Here is a 22,203-nt window from a genome sequence, read left to right on the forward strand (position 1 = left end):
TCGAGTCATTTTGCCGATAAGACATGATTCACACGTGCCAAAAGATGAGAAATCAAATGTGGAGATAGTTCCACTTTCAATGAGTTTCTTTACACGTTTTTCATTTATGTGTCCCATTCGATAATGCCATAGATAAGTTTGATCTTTGTCACCAACCTTTAATTTCTTATTATTCACATGTAATATATCCGTGGTTTGATCTAAGATATAAATTCCATTCATGGAAACTGCTTTGTCATAAACCATTTCATTAAAAGAGAAAATACAACTATTATCCTTTATTGAAAATGAAAAATCGTCTTTATCAAGTACGGAAACAGAAATAATATTCTTAGATAAACTGCGTACATAGTAACAGTTATATAAATATAACTCAAAACCACTAGGGAGCTGGATTACGTATGTTCCCTTTAAGACTGCAGCAACTCTTGCTCCATTCCCGACTCGCAGGTCCACATCACCCTTTGCGAGGGGTGTGATGTTTTTTAGGCCCTGCAAATGATTACACAGATAAGAACCACAACCAGTATCAAGTACCCAAGTTCCGAAACTTGCATGGTTAATCTCAATCATATGAATATAAGATGACATACCAACAGGAGTGACACGGCCTGCTTTTATGTCCTCACGGTACACGGGACAGTTCCTCCTCCAATGCCTAGTCTTGTGATAATGGTGGCACTCAACGTTACCGTCCTTGCTCTTTGCCTTGCCTTGTGAGCCACTAGTCTCACCAGGCCCACTCTTACCGTTTCCTGACTTCTTAAACTTTGGCTTTCCTATAGTTAGGTCGCCGTGACCTTTGCCCTTACCCTTATTCTTGTTGGAAATCATGAGAACATCTTGCTTCATGCTCCCACTGAATTTCATATCCTTCTTGGTCTGTACGAGAAGTGAGTGTAGCTCATGAGGACTTTTCTTCATGTCATTCATGTAGTAATTTACCATGAAGAGGGCAAAACCATCATGAAGTGAATGAAGCATACGGTCAATGACTATGATCTCACTGATTTTGCAATCAAGTGGCTCCAGTTTCTCGACATTCTCAATCATGTTAAGAATGTGTGGGCTAACCGGTTGGCCCTTTTGGAGTTTCGCACCGAAGAAGCAACAGGTATGCTCATAAGTAACGATTCTTTTGAGAACTCATTAGTGAGCGTGGTGAAAATCTTGTTTGCACCTTGGGCAATGAAGCGTCTTTGCAAATTGGTTTCCATTGCAAAAATGAGTACGTTCTTTATCACACCAGCTTCCATGACGAAGTCACTATAAGCAAGTGACTCGTTAGCTCTTGCATTGGGGCCTGGGTTTGGCGGTATTGGCTCAGTTAAGTACTTGAGCTTACCGTCGAATGGCGACATTCCGTAATGATGCCTCCCAGTCCGCAAAGTTGGACCCATCATTCTTCAGTCGTGTGGACTGATTCATGTGGTCCATGAAAGTTTTGAGCCAGGACTCGCGTGCAAGTGTGGCACTTGGCATAGGGATATCATTATTTCCAGCCATTTGTTGTAAGCAGTATTATCAATATAAAACGAATTCTACACTGCGAAAAGAAGAAGAAAAACATAATAAGCATACTCATCGTTATGATTTAAGTCTAATGCAAAAACTGTTATAATGCGAAGACTCAAGCATTTATACAATTGACCTCCCTCAAGAATTATATAAATGATCCCAAGACTCAATTATCTGTAAATTGATAAGCCAACCTTTTGGCTAATTATACTTTTAGAATTCTTGGTTGATAAATTTCTGTAAATTCTATCTATAGTCCATCATAATCACGAGAAACTCTTCGGATTATAATGTTGAGGTAAAATAAGTCAACACAAACTACTTACCCAACGTAGAAGGGGTCACATGGAGAGTAAGGTCCTATATGCCTACCGACGAAGAAGGAATTCATAGTTGTTTGGCCTATAAAGACTAGTTTCAATTTTAGTTTTAGAGGAAGATCCCATCAATTTTATTTTAATACATTTTAAGTGAACTAATATCTAGCATGCGTGAATGAATAAACTAAGATGATGGCTTAAAATAGTGTGACATCTTTATGTCCATGATAACTAACATCCAAACTATATGAGTCAATTTTCATGCATTTAAGTAGGTGGTTTGGTTTTTTTTTTTTTTTTTTTGGTAAAAGGTAAGTATATTGATATCAAAAAATAATTACATCATAATGTCAAGAGAGTATTCAAAAAAAAAAACATATACACCAATAGCAGCTAACTAATACTCTGGATCCACCTAACATCCTTAGTAGGCAGAGAAGCAGTATTCCTTGCCCAAAAACGTGCAAGTACAACTTTGACAACATTCCTAACTAGGACATCAGGTCTAATAACATAGGCTTCTAACCTAGCTTTGTTACGTGCATTCCAAATACCATAAGCAACTCCAATATGGCAAGCACAGATGAGTTTCCTCTGGAGTTTACTTCTTGCTCTTCCACTTGAATCCCAACGTGCCAAATTCTCTACAGGGAACTTCACTCCTAACTTGCTTTGCAAACAGCTGACACAGTGAGCACTAAAGGGACACTGGTAAAACAGATGGTCATGGCTCTCATTTGCAGTAGTACACAACAGGCAGGAAGGATCATGTCCAAAACCCATCTGAATCATACGATCTCTAGTAAGCAATCTCTTCAACTGAACAGCCCAAAAAATGAAGGACCATTTAGGCACATTCATTGAATTCCAACATACATGTCTCCATAGGACCTTAGGGTCATGAGTGTCTCACCCAGTATACCCTTCACACAAAGGTATTCCTTACCAGTAGCTAACCAAGAATTATTAGTATAGGCTTGCTTAAAAAGAACCATAGAGTGAGCTATCTTCTTCCAAGTCCAACTACAATCAGGAGGGGGATCATAGTTAGACCAGTGAGTATCTTTCATATAAACATGACTAATCCATCGAACCCAAAGATGGTCCTTTTTATTAGCAAGCCACCATGTGTACTTCCCCAACAAAGCTTTGTTCCAAGTTTTCAGATTTCTTATACCCAAACCACCTTCATCCTTAGGACTACAGCACCTCTCCCAACTCACATTGGGTGATCTTTGATAAGCATCTTTACCACTCCACATGAAATTTCTACAAATTGCTTCAATTTTGTTCATTATACCATTAGGGATGAGGAACATACTTGACCAATAGGAATGCAAAGTGGATAGCACAGAATTAATGAGGGCTAATCTGCCAGCATAGGATAACTGCCTAGAACCCCAAGATCTTATTCTAGCAGTTATTCTGTCAGTGAGTTGCATACCTTCATTCTTGCTAAGCTTTTGGGAAGAAATGGGAACACCCAAATATCTGAATGGTAGGGACCCATGCCTGAATCCAGAGACTTGGATAATATCAGTAATCACATGATTAGAGACTCCATTGAAATAAATATCTAACTTCTCCCTATTAAGACATAGTCCACTGGCCCGAGAGAAAGTGGAAAATGCCCTGAGCATCCACATGATAGAAGAAGTAGTGCCTTTTGAGAAGAGGAGCAAGTCATCCGCAAAAAGCAAGTGATTTAACTTGAGAGAGCCACACAAAGGGTGAAATCTGAAATCTTCCTGAGAACTTATGACATTGAGTATCCTAGACAAATACTCCATGCAAATAGTAAACAAAAGAGGGGACAGTGGATCTCCTTGTCTAAGACCTCTTTTACCTTTAAAAAAACCAAAACTGTTTCCATTTAAAGAAAGAGAATAAGTAGTAGTAGAAACACAAGTCATAACTCTATCAATGAATACTCTAGGAAAGTTAAGAGCCACCATCATACTCTGTAAGAAAGGCCACTCAATAGTGTCATAGGATTTCCTTAGGTCTATTTTGATGAGACATCTAGGTGATGCTGACTTCCACTTATACAACCTCACAAGGTCTTGACAGATAAGCACATTTTCCACTATATTCCTCCCTTTAACAAAGCCCCCCTGATTGGGACTGATAATGTCAGGTAGCACCTCACCTAATCTAGCACACAAAAGTTTAGCAATGCATTTATAAACCACATTGCAACAAGCAATTGGTCTAAATTCAAGCACACTGGTGGGGTTAGTAATCTTAGGTATGAGGGTAACTAAAGTAGTATTTAGTTGTTTCAACAAGGAACCAGTTTGGAAAAAATCAGCAATGGCTTCACACACATCAGTACCTATAATATGCCACGAATCCTTGAAGAACTGACTAGAATAGCCATCTGGTCCAGGAGCTTTAGAAGCAGGAATAGAAAAAATGCACCTCTTAATCTCATCATGGGTGACAAGCTTCAAAAGGATAGAAGTATGATGATCTGTAACCAAATTCCCTGTTCTGACAGTGGGGAAGTGGACAGGAGAAGGAGAACTGTTAGATCCCAGCAGGTCAGTATAGAATTCCAAAAAAGACCCTTCAATATGGACAGGCTCAGTATGGAGCTTCCCATGAATATCCTTGATACTAAGCACTTTATTTTGAATATGCCTAGCCTTAATTTGTCTGTGGAAGAAACCAGAATTTTCATCACCATCTTTGAGCCACTCTACTTTAGCCTTCTGCCTCAAATAACTCAGTTGAGCATTATGAAGAATACTGTACTTCTTAGCAGCCTGTTGCTCAGCCTCCCTGAGAGCTAGATCTTGGGGATTAAGGTGTAACTTAGTCGGTAAGCTGTCCAGTAAAAACCTAGCCAGCTCAGCAGCAGTCTTAATATCAGAAAACTTTTGTTTGTTAAGAGCCTTCAGAGGTTTCTTCAAGTTTTTCAGTTTAGTCACCACCTGATACATTCTGACCCCAGCAATAGATTTACCCCATTCTGACTGAATAATGCTAGAAAAATCTATAGCTTGACCCCACATATTAAAGTATCTAAAAGAAGATTTTCTGATGACAGGATTAGCAGATCTATAGCACACACACGGGTTATGGTCAAAAATCCCTTCATTCATAAAATAAACATAGGAATTAGGGAAAAGCTGAAGCCACTCATGATTTACAAGAAATCTATCTATCCTGGAAAAGACCCTAGTAGAAGGATCTTGTTTGTTATTCCAGGTATAGAAAGATCCCTGAGCATTGAGGTCCACCAACTCACAGTAGTCCACACAAAGCCTAAAGTCCTCAATTTCACTCCATAAGACAGTACTCCCAACTCTTTCATTAAAGTGAAGAATAGAATTAAAATCTCCTCCCACACACCAAGGAGAGGTACATTGATCCTTGATACCTTGAAGATCATTCCAAAGAAGTAGTCTCTCAGTGTCAGAGTTGGAGCCATAGACCACAGTGAACCAAAACTGAACCCCAGATTGAATATCAGTAACATCCACAGTAATTTGCTGACTAGAAGAATGCACTAAATTGACCTTAAAGATCTGAGGAAGCCAAATGATCCACACTCTACCACTAGGATGATGCAAATTATTATTAATACCATACCACCTTTGACCCAAATTATTCAAAACAGTATTGAAATTATTGGTTTTAACCTTAGTTTCCACAAGACCATAAATTCCTATTTTATTCTGATGCAAGAACCACTTGATATCAGCTTGCTTATTTAAACTATTAATACCCCTAACATTCCAACATCCTAAATTATCCATGCTCATTGATAATTAATGGCTCAACAGTTCCCCCATTACTACCAACTTCAGTACCTTTTTTAGTAGGGCTTTTAACAGGAGACCTTGGAGGGGAAGAAAGGGCAGTAGCATAGGACGTACCTGCAATCACCCTTGCAGCCCTCTCACCAGGGTCAGGACCTAGAGAAGTATTCACCATCACAGTTGAGTAGTCCCTAGTCACAGTAGTAGGTTGAACAGTAGGAACTGCTGTAGCAACCCCTACCTTAGGTGCTACCACAACCTTAGGCCTCCACACTTGTTTAGAGACCTTTGGCACAGTAGCAGTAGTCGTTTTCCTGCAAATACTCTGATGGTGCCCTATCCCCTTACACAAGGAGCAAATAATTGGCTTCCACTCATACTCAACAAGCACACAATTCTGACGACCATGTTCATCATTGAAATACAATTTGTCAGGGAAGTCCTGACCAACATGTACTTCAATCATTAACCGAGCATATCCCAGTCTAGTCTTATCAATAGTAGCATTATCAGCCTTCACATAATTCCCTAACAGTGAAGCCAGTTTACTCAAACAGTTTTCCCCCCAAAACTTCAACCCTAGACCACAGATTCTAACCCAGATTGGAACCTGTTTGACAGGAGCCTTAGTTAGCAAAGCATCCTCAGTCCATGGTTGAACCACAATAGGCTTATTGTCGAACATGGGGTACCCTTGTTGTAAGACAAGATTTTTGCATTCCATGGTAGGAAACCGGACAATAAACACACCATTAGGGAGAAAGGATATCTTATCATAGTGATACTTACCCCAGAGGCGTTTCACATGACTTGATATTAACTCCCAAGGCGGATTACCCCCAACACGTAGCAAACAACCGCCGTATTCCAGTACTCGACTTCAGATTTCACATCATCAGCAGTAAATTGAAGAATACCAGACTTAGGAGACGAAGGTTGAGAGGGAGCTTTCTTACCATGACGAACTTCCTGCCACTCCTCCTCAGGTTCGTCCTCACTGCCCAGTTCACTAGCATCTTCAACAATTGGAGTATCATCCTCAACAATAGCATCCAAGTTAATTTCAGGGATCCCCACAATCTCATTGACAGATTTGGTCCCTTTAGCCTCAGCCGATTGTGGAATCCCAGAAGAAGTGGACGCAAATTTATCCATTAATGGTGAAAATTCTAAAGATTGATCGCGTAGATTAGAAAAGGAGAGACGAATTCGTGCCTTAGATTTATTTTTTGATTGTTTTTGGGATTTTTTGGATACTACTTTCCTTGCCATAGTGCAAAGGAACCCTAGAATCCTAGAGAGAAGTGAGAGCAACTTCTCTCTAAAATCCCCATTTTAGGTGGTTTGGTTTAGGCGGAACATGATGCACTAACTATCATGCGATGAAAAGCAACAAGAATGGAAAAACGTAAAACAAAAACAAAGTCCTAGTGTGGCCTATCTACCAAAATGAACATAAATACAACTTTGGAATCCTTCCTAGGACGCGAGAAGCTTGTCTTGATGTTCCATCTTAGTCCATGTAGCGGGAGTGAGCAATCCAATCTCCATCTTTAGTCTTCTCAAAAATTACAATTTAAAAATTACAAAATAAACCTATTTACATTCTAATTTCAAAACCATAATACTAAAGAAAACCAAAGGAGATTCGAGATCTCAAAATTACATCAAGACTATGTTTCCATCATTACGAAAACATAATCAACTAAGGCCACACTAGGTAATACAAATTACAACCGATTGCAGAAATACATAAATAAATCATTCAACAATTCATACAACTAAATAAAAAATGCATCAACTATAAATTAACCATTCAAGACATAATTCCTTAATTATGTAGAGTAATTTATCCAAACCACCTATTTTAAAATGATCAAAATTATGTGACAATTCTTCAATTACTCACAATAATTCCAATCTTAATACACATTAACTTGTAATATGAATTAATCTAACATTATTTTAAACCACTTTAAAATAATTGGGTATCTAAAATTTGTGAACCTTTTCACAACAAACAATCATACATTATAAGTTTAATGTATAATAATTATTGGCCAAAACAAACATAATTTTTTTTTTTATCATTGCTCTCGGCATTTCAAAAAAACAAAAAAAAAACAGTATTTTTTTTTAATGCTCTCGGCATTGTGCCCTAAAAAAAACAAAAACAGTTTTTTTTTTTTTTTTTTATTTCTTGCGGCATTTTGCCCAAAATCTCGCAAAAAAAACATTTTTTTTTTTTTTTTTTTTTAGAATTTTTTTTTTATTTTTTTTTACGAAAACATCCTTTTAATGTGAACAAATTTGTTTAGGGTTGCTATTATAACAAGATTGGCATAATCATCAACTTTTAATTTAAACATGGATCCAAACTAGATGATTCAATTTAACCTCTTAAAATGAATATCTAAATTATGATTAAATTGATTATCCGATTTTTTTTTTTTGGTGGAAATGTAAGTAGTATTATAGCTCATCCCTTAAAAGGGCAAAAAAATGTCACCAACACAACCATTAACTCATCTACCTCATCTAACAGGAACCATACTCAAAATTGCCTACAAAAAATAATTACATAAGACCCCGAGTTTGACACCATACTATATCATGTTGTTTCATAACTCCTTTGCTCACAGCCATCAGTCTCAATTTAACTTCATTCTTGATTCTTTTCAGCAGAATTCCTGGTTGAGGAACCGTACCATCCAACCTGCACATATTCCGTGTCTGCCAAACATTATACTGCAATGCCACCACCAGGGCACAAGTAACCAACCTCACAAAGCCAGACCAGCCTCGTTGTTTTAACACTTCATCAGCAGAGACCACCTGCTTCTTCTTATCAGATACTCCTAACCAAGCATACAGTTCCTTGTAACATTTCTTCACAAAAACACAGTCTTGAAATAGATGCTTGTGAGTCTCAGCATCCACTCCACAAATGTAGCAGCTGATATTCTGAGTAACACCCATTTTATGCAGCCTGTCAAGCGTTAGTAATCTCTCATGCTTAATCAGCCACTGTATGAAACAGTGTCTTTTAATATTAAAACGATTCCAAGCACTCTTATACCACTGAATTTTGGGTGTACTCTGAACTAACCAAGCATATCCTTTAGCAATAGTGTACTCCTTTCCATCAGTCAGCCATTTACCATGACTATAGGCTTCTTGAAACTTCTTTTTAACCTCCCAAATTTTCCTCCTGGCCCAAGAGCTAGCAGCTATAGGTTGGTAATCAAGCCAAGAACGCCCTTTCATATAAATTTTATCTACCCATTAAATCCATAAATGATCCTTTTTCTTAGCTATCCACCATACAAGCTTTCCAATTGCTGCTATGTTCCAGGTCTTCAAATCAACCAGACCTAGTCCCCCTTCATCTTTCCCCTTGCATAGAACAGACCAAGCCACTAGAGGAGCTTTGGTGTAGTCCTCACCACCTTCCCACAAGAAGTTCCTACAAAGAGCCTGTATCCTCTCCATAACTCCAGCAGGGAGAACAAATAGCTGGGACCAATAGTTGTGAATAGTAGAGAGAACAACTTTCACCAAAGTCAGTCTACAAGTATAAGAGATTTTCTTTTTATTCCATCCTCTAATCCTTTGGACCATTCTATCCACAAGCACATTACAATCAGTCCTTGCCAACCTCTTGTGTGAAATTTTAACCCCCAAATACTTGAAAGGTAGGGAGCCCTTCTTAAAACCAGTATGATCCAGGATAGCTCCAACAGTATCACAATCAATGCCATTCAAAATAATATCAGACTTCTCAATGCTAATGATCAAGCCAGATGCATTAGAGAAGCATTGAAACACTTCTAGCATAATGATCACTGATTTAATGTCCCCTTTACAAAACAGTAGCAGGTCATCAGCAAACATCAAATGTGTGAGCTTTATGCCTCTACAAAGAGGGTGGTATTTAAAACCAGGGAACCCTCTGGCCTCAACCGAATATTTGATTCATTACAATTGATTTGAACATTATTAAATTAACTTGTATGCCAAAACTATATAGCAAAAACAAATGAACATCATCAATCAAAACGATTTCCATTTACATTTTAATTTAATTCATATTAAATCAAAACATCTACAAATCTATCATATTATCATCTTAACATATTAAAACAACAATATCAATAAATCAAAATGGAAACAAAACATCAAAAATTAAAAATCATCTCGGCAAAAATATTAATCGGCCGAAAATGTTTTCTCAATTTTTTTTTGTTTAAATCCATTTATGAAAATCATATAAAATAATTTTGTGGCCTATGCTCTGATACCACTTGTGGGAAATATCGGTATATTTCATCAAGAAAATTTTGGATTATAACGAAATTATGAAATATGAAATTACGAGTCATAAACGAATTGCATAAACAAAAGAAAAAGAGATTAGAATTAACCTTCGGTCCTAGAAATTTAGCCTAAGAACAAATATCGAGATCGATATTCTCTTAATCGTTGCACCCAAGATGCTCCGAGAAAATGCCCCCTTTTTGCTAGAAAAGGAACCCTAATTTCTAAATGATATTTTGGGTTTTTGTGATTGATACGTCCATATTCTATACACTTTATCTGTGGTTTTGGCACGTATTTCCATGCATAATTGTTAGCTTAAGGCTACTATTTCTCCCGAAACGGTTTACTTTGCATTTTCTATGATTATTTGTAGGAATGAATGGAAGTAAGCTAAATCAAGCCTAATTCGTCCTCCGGAGGCAACTTCAAGGAAGCCCAGAAGAAGGAGATTCGTACTCACTCACCTCGGGATGTGTGCATTGGAGTGAGGAGCTGCTTTTGAAGAAAAGAAGTGTTTCTGCACAGCACCATCAGTCGATCGACTATGCTGTAAAGTCGATCGACCACTGAAGCTCACCAGACGCTACTGTTCTACATTGACCAGTCGATCGACCATGCTGACCGGTCGATCGACCAGTCTTCGAGCTGGGAATTATTTCTTCGTGTTAGACTTTTAAAAGCCCAACTTGTAATTAACTTTTGGCATTCTTTTTATCAGTAGAACAGGGCAATAATTAGGTTATGCTTTTTATTATTGAAGAACTCAGTTTTTAGATCTAGCTTTGCTGACGGAAACTCTCGATTTCGGTACTTTGTTCTTGAATCCAATTAGTAAGTTTTTATGCAATTCCTTTCTTCTTTTAATTCTTGTTATTTCAATTCTTGTTTCATCAATTTAATTCCAGAAATTCATCTCTTGTCCTTTGTCTTTTATTTGAATTCAATCATGTCAATCTTGTTCTTTGTTATCAATTTAGCAATTGTTTCAGTTTTAGTCATGCGTAGCTAATTGTTTTGATTGGGAATGAGGTGAACCATGGCATAAATTAGGATTGTTTGCTAGCATGAATTCTTCCGTTTCGGTATTGTCGTCTGTTGATATGTCTTTTGCTAGATTGAAAGATTAGTAATTAGAACTATCATTAGATTGGAATTTCTCTTGAGTGAAAGCTTTGAGAAATTTCGGGGAATTAGAAGACCGCAAGGTTAATTTGAGCATAGATCGAAAGGCTTGCTTATACCCCCTGAGACCGTATTATAAGATTTCTGTTACCTTATTGTCCTGACCATTGCCGTGGTGAACCGAATTTCCCAATCCCTTTTTTTGTCTTGTTGAGAATTTTCATTTTAGCATTTAGTCAATTTAGTCAACCAATCTCAAAACCCCCCAATTAATTGTTACTTTTATAGACTGAAAAATAGCAAACAAAATCAACCTTGTCTCTCTGTGGTTCGACCCTTACTATCACTAGCTATAGTTTTAGTTTGGAATTATAAATTTAATTTTGATACAAAACGACGGTATCAAATTTTGGCGCCGTTGCCGGGAAGACGGTGTATTTCTGTTTGCTTTATTTTTAGTTTATTTTTCTTGTCTCAAGGAACTTTTGTTCCTTGAGACCGTTGCTTACCTTTGCTTCTAGTTTTGCTTTTGCACAGTTAGAAGACAGGTTTTTGAGAGGAAGATTTGAGTACTCTCATTTTGGCAATTATGGCTACCATATATGATAATCTACAGCCAAAGGAACACCATCTTCCAAAGGGGCACCAGTTACCTACCCCTACTACGGGTAACTTCGAATTTCGTTCCTCGTATATCGATTTAGTGGAGCGAAATCGGTTCTTTGTCTACCGATGAGAACCCCTTGAAGCATATGGAGATTTTCACAGGACTCATCTTGTTCCATACCTATACCAGCTGGGGTGACTCAGGATGAAGTAAAGGGGTTGATGTTCTTATACTCCTTGAAGGATTCAGCGCGAGATTGGTACCGCTACCTTGATAGGGTAGCAACTGGAGTCACGGACTGGACATCTCTAGCATTAGCCTTCTACAAGAAGTACTTCCCACTTTCAAAGACTGACGCCTTGAGAAGTAAAATCACAAGTTTCAAAAGGAGGAGTGATGAAGGTTTTTGTGAAGCATGGGGACGTTTCAAAAGTTTGGTCCGAGCTGTCCCTCACCATGGTTTCCAGCAATGGTATCTTTGCAACCTATTTTATAATGCTTTATATGATGATTACAAGGTCATCCTGGATGCAGCTGCTAATGGTAGGTCCCAAAACAATACCAGTCAAAGTAAAGGTTGGAACACTATTGAGGAGATGGCAGTCCATAGAGCTGAGTTTGGAAGTTCACGTGGAAAGTCACAAAAGCAAAGTGATGAAATGAGTGCCGTTGTGACACTTATAACTTCTATTTCTGCCCGTCTCGAGAAGCTCGAGATTTCTGAAGCTTCCAAGGAGAAAGTTGAAATATCTGTTCAAAACTCAGATGAGACCGAGAAGTTGAGAAAAATGGTCCAACTCCTTTTGATTCAAGTGGCGAATATGGAAGCAGCCGGGATTGAGTCCTCAAAGAATTTTGTGAAGCAATTGGAGAATATAGAGGCTAAGCAACTTGCTAATTCTTCAAGCAAATGTGAAGGGCCGATTGAAACGATTAATGCCATTAACCTCAGAAGTGGCCTCTCTTATGAAAGTCCCGACGAGCCAAAGGAAGACTCAGGAAATGATGAAGAAGCTCGTTTAAATTCTCGTGCAAAACGAGCTCAATTGCGATTTCGTCGATCGACCAACATTGTCGATCAATCGATCAAGTTGCGTCGAGATAAAATAGTTTCGATCGAAACTATTCACACCAAAGACAATGATCGTCGATCGACCAACATTGTCAGTCGATCGACTGGATCACCTGACGAACTCAATTCTGAACAGGAATTGTTCACGCCCAGCCAAGTTGGTCGATCGACCACCTATATCAGTCGATCGACTGGAACCCCAGAGCAGGATGCAAATCCGTCAACTAGTTTGCATGATTCTTCACTCATTGATGATTTCACGGGCGTTTTAAACTTACGGAAGCCGAAGGTTACTGATCCTACGGCCGTGTTGCGATCCCCGTATCCGGAGCGTTTGAAGGCTACTAAGTGGGAGCGTAAGTTTGGTAAGTTTCGGAGATGGTCCGAATCTCGAGGTAACGATTCCTTTCACTGATCTAATTACCCAGGTACCCTCTTACGCTAAATTTATGAAAGATATTTTAAATCGTAAGAGAAATTTTCGTGATGATGGTAATGTTGCTTTTGTGGAAGAGTGTAATGCTCTTTCGCAAATTAATGTGCCACCTAAATTAAAGGACCCGGGTAGTTTTTCAATTCCTTGCACTATAGGTAACCACGTAATTGGAAAGGCCCTTTGTGACTTAGGGGCCAGTGTTAGTGTCATGCCGTATTCTGTTTGCGAAAGGTTAAATATTGGTAGACTTAAGGTGACCGATATTACCATTCAAATGGCAAATAGATCGACTCAGAGACCTATAGGAGTTTTAGAGGTTGTACCCGTTCGAGTGGGTAAGTTTTTTATTCCTGTCGATTTCGTTGTTTTGGACATTGCAGAGGATAGTCAGATACCTATTATTTTAGGTAGACCGTTTTTACATACAGTTGGGGCTGTAATAGATGTCAAACGTGGAACCATCACCTTAGAGGTAGGGGATGACACCATTGAGTTCAGTCTTGCTCACAAGGCGACTGAACCTGCTGATAAGGATACGTGTTATTCCATTGATATTGTTGACAGGGCTGTTACTTGTAATTGGAGGGAATCCTTAGCCAAGGATCCCTTAGCTGATCTAACCCGTTTAGATGAGTGTGTCGGTAATACAGTGGAGAATGCTGAGGAGCCAAATGCTTTAGTAGCCTCAATGGAGAGCTACGAGCTCAATGAAGAAGAAGATGAGATGCTTTTGAGCTTGGCCAACGAGAACTTGGTCAACACTTGCTACACCATTGAAGCTGATTCTGTCTATGCTGTAGAGGTAAAGGTGCTTGAGCGTAAGCCACTTCCTCCTAATCTTAAGTATGTTTTTCTAGATGATACGGAGCGGACCCGCCTATTGTTAGCTCTAAGCTTAATGATGACCAATGCCTTTGATGTGTGTGCTTAAGAAAAACAGGAAGGCTTTGGGTTACTCTTTGGACGACATTAAGGGCATCACCACGATGTTTGTATGCACATGATAGAGTTGGAAGAAGGCCACAAGCCTTACGCAGGGTCAACGCAAGTTGAACCCAAAGATGCGAGGAAGTTGTTATGGGTGAGGTGATGAAACTACTCGATGCGGTATTATTTATACGATTGGCAACTCCAAGTGGGTTAGCCCAATTCAGGTAGTCCCGAAGAAAGGAGGGACTACCGTGGTTAAAAATGATAAAAATGAATTAATACCAACTCGAGTAGTGACGGGGTGGCGGATGTGCATTGATTATAGACAGTTGAATGCCGCCACCAAGAAAGACCACTTCCCCCTCCCTTTTGTTGACCAAATGACCGAAAGACTTGCTTCTAACAAATTTTTCTGTTTTCTAGACAGATATTCGGGTTCTTCCGTATCCCTATTCATCCGGACGATCAGAGTAAGACCACTTTTACCTGTCCACAGGGTGTTTTTGCATATCGTAGAATGCCTTTCGGATTGTGTAACGCCCCGCTACCTTTCGAGGTGCATGATGGGGATTTTTTCTGATTATATAGAGAATATTATGGAAGTTTTCATGGATGATTTCTCAGTTTATGGTAGTGACTTTGATCGTTGTTTAGCTAACCTTGATAAAGTCATGCAGCGTTGTATAGATGTTAATCTAGTTTTAAACTGGGAAAAGTGTCGGTTTATGGTCAATGAGGGAGTTGTGTTAGGGCATCGATTTCGATAAAGGTATACATGTTGATAAGGCAAAGGTGCAGGTGATTGAGCAATTACCTCCTCCCGTGAATGTTAAAGGAGTAAGGAGTTTCCTTGGTCACGCTGGTTTTTACCGGCGTTTCATTAAGGATTTTTCAAAAATTGCTAAACCACTTACACATTTGCTCCTTAAGGATGCTGTCTTTGAATTTACTTGATGAGTGCCTTACCGCTTTTAACAAAGTTAAAGGAGGCCCTAGTTTCTGCGCCAATCATTCACCGCTGATTGGGACCTCCCATTTGAGATCATGTGTGATGCCGGCGATTATGCGGTCGGTGCGGTTTTTGGGACAAATGGAAGAATAAAGCTTTGAATGCCATATATTATGCGAGCCGAACTCGGATGAGGCTCAAATTAATTATTTTACCACCGAGAAGGAGTTTCTAGTCGTAGTTTTTGCCTTAGACAAATTTCGGTCTTATCTGTTAGGTTCTAAGGTTATTGTTTATACTGACCATGCAGCGTTGAAGACTCTCTTTATTAAGAAAGATGCAAAGCCGAGGCTTTTGAGGTGGATACTCCTTTTGCAGGAGTTTGATTTGGAGATCAAAGACAAGAAAGGAGCCGAGAATGTGTGGTGACCACCTATCTCGTTTGCGGTGACGAAAGGGAGGATTCGTTACCTATTAATGATTCTTTTCCGATGAGAGTCTCGTTAGCTATTACTACTTCAGGGTCTTATCCACCTCCGTGGTTTGCTTGATTTTGCTAACTTTGTTTGTGACGGTAGGATACCACCCGAGCTTTCATGGCGTGCGAAGAAGCGGTTTGCTTATGATGCTAGACAATATTTTTGGGATGATCCTTATGTTTTCAAGGAATGCGCAGACGGCCTCATCCGGAGATGCGTACCTCAATGGGAAGTGAAGGATATCCTAGAGGCTTGCCACTCTTCTGCTTATGGTGGTCATCACGGTCCGTCCAGGACTGTAGCTAAGGTACTCCAATCTGGTTTCTATTGGCCAACTTTGCATGCAGATTGTCGCAATTTTGTTGCTGAGTGCGATGCTTGTCAAAGATCGGGGAATATTTCCAAGAGACATGAGATGCCACAGGTAGGCATTCTTGAGGTTGAGATTTTCGATGTCCGGGGCATTGATTATCGGGGACCTTTTCCGAGCAAATCAAGGTAATAAATATATCCTCGTAGCTGTAGATTATGTATCCAAATGGGTGGAAGCTATTGCTACTCCCCATTGCGATGCAAAGGCCGTGATTAAACTGTTTAAAAATATTATTTTCCCTCGTTTTGGTGTCCCTCGGGTTGTCATTAGCGATGGGGGAATGCATTTTAAAGAGAAACAACTTAGTGCTTTATTGACTAAATTCGGTGTCCAACATCGTAGAGGTTTGGGGTATCATCCCCAAACTAGTGGTCAGGTTGAGGTTTCTAACAGAGAATTAAAAGAAGTCTTAGCTAAAGTTGTTTCTAAATCACGGAAAGATTGGAGTCTTAAGTTAGATGATGTCTTGTGGGCTTATAGAACTGCGTTTAAGACGCCAATCGGGATGTCACCATACCGATTGATTTATGGTAAGACATGTCATTTACCTCTTGAGTTAGAGCGTAAGTCTTGGTGGGCTATTTGTGATTTGAATTTGGATCCTAACCTCTCTCGTGAGAAACGCATGACACAGCTGAATGAGCTAGAGGAATTTAGGCTGCTGGCCTATGACAATACAAGGATCTACAAAGAGAAAACAAAGCGCTGGCACGACAAGAGAATCATCAAGCGCGAATTCCATATTGGCGATAAGGTACTCCTTTTTAATGCTCGTATCCGTCTATTTCCTGGTAAGCTGAAATCCAGGTGGACCGGCCCCTATACGGTCACAGCAGTCACAAAGTTCGGATCAGTTGAATTGGAGACCTCAGCTGGAGAAAGGTTCAAGGTTAATGGCCAATATGTGAAGCATTATCACGGATCAGATGCATATGTTGGGAAAGTCGAGGTATTATACTTCGACCCGTTATCGGATGATGCAAAGTGAGGTAAAAAGGTCGTGCGGGACCTCTTAAACCAGCGCTAACTGGGAGGCAACCCATGTTGTAATTAATTGTAATTTAGGAATTTTATTTCGTTATTTCATTTAACTTGCTTTTTGAGTTTTTTTTTGTTTTCTTTAATTTCTTTTAAATTGCAATTTCTTGGTTTGGGAATATGCGCACCTTTGATAAATTTTGCAGGAATTTATTTTATGCAAAGTGCGTAGGTGGAATGCTGGATTTTTGTGAGAGGAAGACAGGAAGTTATGATGGCAAAATGAATTTTGACGAATTAAGGTTCAATTGCCAACTCTAGCAGTCGATCGACTTAGTGGTTCAGTCGATCGACTGAAGCGGAGAAAGCAGAAGCTACTGTGCAGGGATATTAGTCGATCGACTGGGTCAATGAGTCGATCGACCAATACACGAGACTCCAGAAGCTGTTAAATGAAAGAGCGGTCGATCGACCGAGTAAGGTGGTCTATCGACCACTCCGCGGGATCAGAATACAACTAATAAAGGAAATCTTCACTCTTATTCTTTTATTCTTTCATTCAACTTCAGTCAATTGAAAAATCAAAAGAAACCCCTTCCCCCTTCCTCTACCTCGCGATTTTCCTGCCAACTCCGTCTTAATCTTTTCTTTTCTAGCTTTAATCTCCAAGTAAATCTTCAAGGTATGTTTCTAATCCTATCTTTATGCTTTTTATTCGAGTTTTGCTGAAGTCTCATGCGAAATTTTCGAGTAATGTGCCTTTGAGACAGAAAATTCGATTAGGGGAAATCGATTCTAGGGTTTGATTTCTTGTCATCTTTATACTTTAATTGCTTAATCTACCCTTTCCTCCTTGATTTTCAAAGCAAATAAGCAACGAGGAGGCGATTAAAGCCGTTTTCCCCAAAATCTCGAAACCCTAATTTGCATTTCAATTTTGATTGTGATTCGGGTTTTCTTCAATTCACATTGTTAGGGGGATTCTTGTTGCTAATGAGTAGTTTGCAGGTAACAAAGATGACGAAAGGAAAGGAGCACATGTACGAGGGACAATCGAGCCAAGGAGCTCCCAAGCGGCCACGAGGACCGCCACTGATGATAGAGGCTACCACGGATAGTCTACCTGACTATCCGCAGGTTATCTTTGCTAATTCTACTCAGCGCGCTAAATTTTCTCTTTTTGTTTCGAGAATGAAGGTCACAGCTACCCGGTTTCTCCATAAAGATACTTTGGAGAAATTAGGCTGTTATGAGTCGGTTGTGTCCCTGCTAAACGGGACAGGTATGATGGGTCTTGTGAACATGGCTGAGTTCACATACTACATTCTGACCCTTGAATTCTTTTCGTCTTATGCTTTTGACTCGAAAGCTTTTCAGGAAAATAAGAACAACCCTTGCATTTCCTTCTGGCTATTCAATGTCAATTACTCCTTAACATTAGCCGATTTCGCTGGTTTTCTGGGTCTTTATTTCGAGGGCAGAACCTCGGATACCTCTGACATTCACCGAGTCATGTGGTCATGCATCAATGACTTTCACGTGCCTAAAAGGACGGGCACTTCCGTCCATTTGCCCCCTCTTCGTTATTTTCTACGGCTAATGGGTAACACCATTTTTGGCCGTAAAGAGTCTAATAATGTGAATAATATTGAGCTTTTGATCTTGGCGGGCTATCTGAACGTTGAAAGTCGGATAACCTGTATCTATAACATTGCCTACTTGACTACCGCTCACTTTCAGACTGTAAGTGAGGGCACCTTGACCACCATTGCTTGTGGTGGGTTGGTGACACGTATCGCCAACCGCCTTGTTTTACTTTTCCCTCGATAGGAGGACCCCATCGACCCTGACCTACGTTTCATGGACCTTCCTTACGCGAGGGCTGTCTATTGGGTTGATAGACAGATGCGGTGGAAGATAGATTCTTTCATCTGTGACCGCATCCCTGTCACTGGCTACCCTCCTGTCCTGCCCCTACTAGCACTTCAAGGAGAGCTCGTGCCTCCACTTCACAGGCACCCTCTTCCTCCACTCCTGCTCCCACTGGCTACCCGGACACTTTTCGACCTCCTACTCCTTTGGTTGTCCCTCCGGTCATGGACCAGAGGGCAATGTCACATGTGTTGGGTGACTTGTGCAGGAGCTTTGACCAAAGACACGAGGCTAGCACGGCTCTAGCCCTCTACCCAGTTTACGAGGAGTTAGCCCGAGGAGGGATGCTCCCACAGGGTGCTTGGACTCACCCTTCCTACTTTGTTCCCCCTGTGGGCGGCTACCCTCAGCCTGACAGGAGACCCCCTCCCACTACTACTGCTGGTGCCTCCACTTCCAGGAGAGCCACTGCCGCTGCTGCTGAGGCGGAGGAGGAGGAGAGCGACTCGGGGTCCGACGAGGACAGAGATTCCGATTACGATGGTGGAGATTAGATGCTGGTGACCTCCCCGTTTTTGGCTGGTTTGGGGAGGTCGTATTTTGTGAGTTCCTTCCTCTCTTTATTAGCTTCCTTTTATTTTATTATGCTTTTATTCTCCCATTTTTCTGCTGGTGATTTGCTGCTGAGCACATTGAGGGCATTGTGCGTTTTGGTTTGGGGAGGGTATTTGCATATGCCTTTTGTTTTGCATCTGCATTTGTCTTTTATTGCATTTCAGTCACATGTTTAGTGCATTTCTGTTTGCATTTGTTTTTTATTTTCATTCATTCAAAAAAAAAGAAAGAAAAATTTGAAAATTCAAAAAAAAAAAAAAAATCAAAAATATCACGTTTACTTTTGCATATAGTTGAGTCGGATTGGAGTTATTAATGATGATTTTGCACTATTAGTCAAATATGCCATTCCATGCCCTTTTCACAGCTGTTTAGCGAGAATTATAAGTGATTTCTCAAATTTTGTTATGGAATTCATTTCGGGTAATTAGACTTGACTCATTACTTTTGGCAAACTACTTATACTTTCTGAGATATAGAGCCTATAACTGGTGACATTCATGACCGGTTAATTTAGGATTGAGAGTAGTACTCCCTTCATTTCATGTTTTGCACGTGTATGAGTTTTGATTGCTTATTACCTATACGCATTGGGTTGTGGTCGGTACTGCATGTTTTGAGAACCATTGCATCCTCCCCCTTTCTCATTTTACCCCATTAACTCCACTATAAGCTATAACTGCCAGTTGCCCTTAACTACATCCCATACTTAGCCTACCATTGTGCCAAGCTAGGAAGTAGTAGAGGAATTTTTGTCGGATTAGAAGCAGTTTTGGTTCGTTTTGTACTGATGGAGTGAGTATTGATGAGAAGTGAAGGGGATGTTATTGTTTCAGCTGGAAAGAAAGAAAAAAAAAATTTTTTTCAGAAAAAAATGAAAAAAAAAAGAGGACTTACCTGGGCAGAGAGGTCTGGTTGTGTAAGGGTGGTCGATCGACTGCCATCACTGGTCGATCGACCACCGGTTTAGAAGAAAAAAAAATGAAAATGAAAGAAAAGAAAAAGAAACAGACAGAAGAAAAAAAAGGAGGAGTTTTGAAAATAGTAATGATTTGGTTAAATAGAGAACACGCCTCATATGCTTATTTCATGAACTGGAGGCGTTTGTCTTGGGATTTTGTGATGCCTAGTCTTTTAAAGGCATGGTTTATATGTTGAGTTGGAGGAAGGGATACGGTTTCTGTTGGTTGGATAGGTACTAGCTTGGCTCTTACCTTCACTTTTTCCATAATTGTTTTGCCCCTCTTTTCCCACTTAACCTCACATATCCAAATCTTGCAATGGTTCGGCATGTAATAGTCTTTGACGGTGGTTATGCGTATGTACGGTAGCTAGAATCATTATTCATGCTAGTCAAGCATACATGTTTTGTCGGTCGCAGTTTAGGTGAGAGACTGTATTTTCTTTGCTCTCTTTTACATATATTCTTACCATTTGCTTTGCTGAGGGAAGAGTGACCCGGGAGAGTCCGAATGTATGAGTCTTGCAAGGTCGAATGCCCGATTTAAATCCATGATATGCATAAATTTGTTCACTTGATTTACGCTTTGCAGTAGTTGATAATGTGCATTAAACGGTTTGGCATTGACTTGTAGTTAGCTCTGAGATATACTCCTCTCCATTTAGTTTTTATACGGGTCATAGTGCTTGCTTGGGGACAAGCAAGGTTTGGTTTGGGGAGATTTGATACGTGCATATTCTATACACTTTATCTGTGGTTTTGGCACGTATTTCCATGCATAATTGTTAGCTTAAGGCTACTATTTCTCCCGAAACGGTTTACTTTGCATTTTCTATGATTATTTGTAGGAATGAATGGAAGTAAGCTAAATCAAGCCTAATTCGTCCTCCGGAGGCAACTTCAAGGAAGCCCAGGAGAAGGAGATTCGTACTCACTCACCTCGGGATGCGTGCATTGGAGTGAGGAGCTGCTTTTGAAGAAAAGAAGTGTTTCTGCACAGCACCATCAGTCGATCGACTATGCTGTAAAGTCGATCGACCACTGAAGCTCACCAGACGCTACTGTTCTACATTGACCAGTCGATCGACCATGCTGACCGGTCGATCGACCAGTCTTCGAGCTGGGAATTATTTCTTCGTGTTAGACTTTTAAATGCCCAACTTGTAATTAACGTTTGGCATTCTTTTTATCAGTAGAACATGGCAATAATTAGGTTATGCTTTTTATTATTGAAGAACTCAGTTTTTAGATCTAGCTTTGCTGACGGAAACTCTCGATTTCGGTACTTTGTTCTTGAATCCAATTAGTAAGTTTTTATGCAATTCCTTTCTTCTTTTAATTCTTGTTATTTCAATTCTTGTTTCATCAATTTAATTCCAGAAATTCATCTCTTGTCCTTTGTCTTTTATTTAAATTCAATCATGTCAATCTTGTTCTTTGTTATCAATTTAGCAATTGTTTCAGTTTTAGTCATGCGTAGCTAATTGTTTTGATTGGGAATGAGGTGAACCATGGCATAAATTAGGATTGTTTGCTAGCATGAATTCTTCCGTTTCGGTATTGTCGTCTGTTGATATGTCTTTTGCTAGATTGAAAGATTAGTAATTAGAACTATCATTAGATTGGAATTTCTCTTGAGTGAAAGCTTTGATAAATTTCGGGGAATTAGAAGACCGCAAGGTTAATTTGAGCATAGATCGAAAGGCTTGCTTATACCCCCTGAGACCGTATTATAAGATTTCTGTTACCTTATTGTCCTGACCATTGCCGTGGTGAACCGAATTTCCCAATCCCTTTTTTTGTCTTGTTGAGAATTTTCATTTTAGCATTTAGTCAATTTAGTCAACCAATCTCAAAACCCCCCAATTAATTGTTACTTTTATA

At 39.6% G+C, this 22,203-nt stretch overlaps 2 protein-coding genes and 1 non-coding gene across 3 annotated transcripts; all 3 read right to left on the minus strand.

Annotated features, from left to right (window-relative positions):
- Positions 1 to 2,231: 2,231 nt before the first annotated feature.
- LOC141613387 (uncharacterized) lies at positions 2,232 to 2,699 on the minus strand. Its single transcript, XM_074432120.1, has one exon. The coding sequence runs from the start codon at positions 2,697 to 2,699 to the stop codon at positions 2,232 to 2,234; it is 468 nt and encodes a 155-aa protein (XP_074288221.1).
- A 5,483-nt stretch (positions 2,700 to 8,182) lies between these two features.
- On the minus strand, positions 8,183 to 8,872 carry LOC141613388 (uncharacterized). Its single transcript, XM_074432121.1, has one exon. It carries the CDS (start codon positions 8,870 to 8,872, stop codon positions 8,183 to 8,185), a length of 690 nt encoding a protein of 229 aa, XP_074288222.1.
- A 3,138-nt stretch (positions 8,873 to 12,010) lies between these two features.
- LOC141615666 (small nucleolar RNA R71) lies at positions 12,011 to 12,117 on the minus strand. The gene has a single exon (XR_012530074.1). It is a non-coding gene; the product is annotated as a small nucleolar RNA R71 (small nucleolar RNA).
- Positions 12,118 to 22,203: the final 10,086 nt, after the last annotated feature.

Source organism: Silene latifolia, chromosome 11, assembly GCF_048544455.1.
Source record: "Silene latifolia isolate original U9 population chromosome 11, ASM4854445v1, whole genome shotgun sequence".
Lineage (NCBI taxonomy): Eukaryota > Viridiplantae > Streptophyta > Magnoliopsida > Caryophyllales > Caryophyllaceae > Silene > Silene latifolia.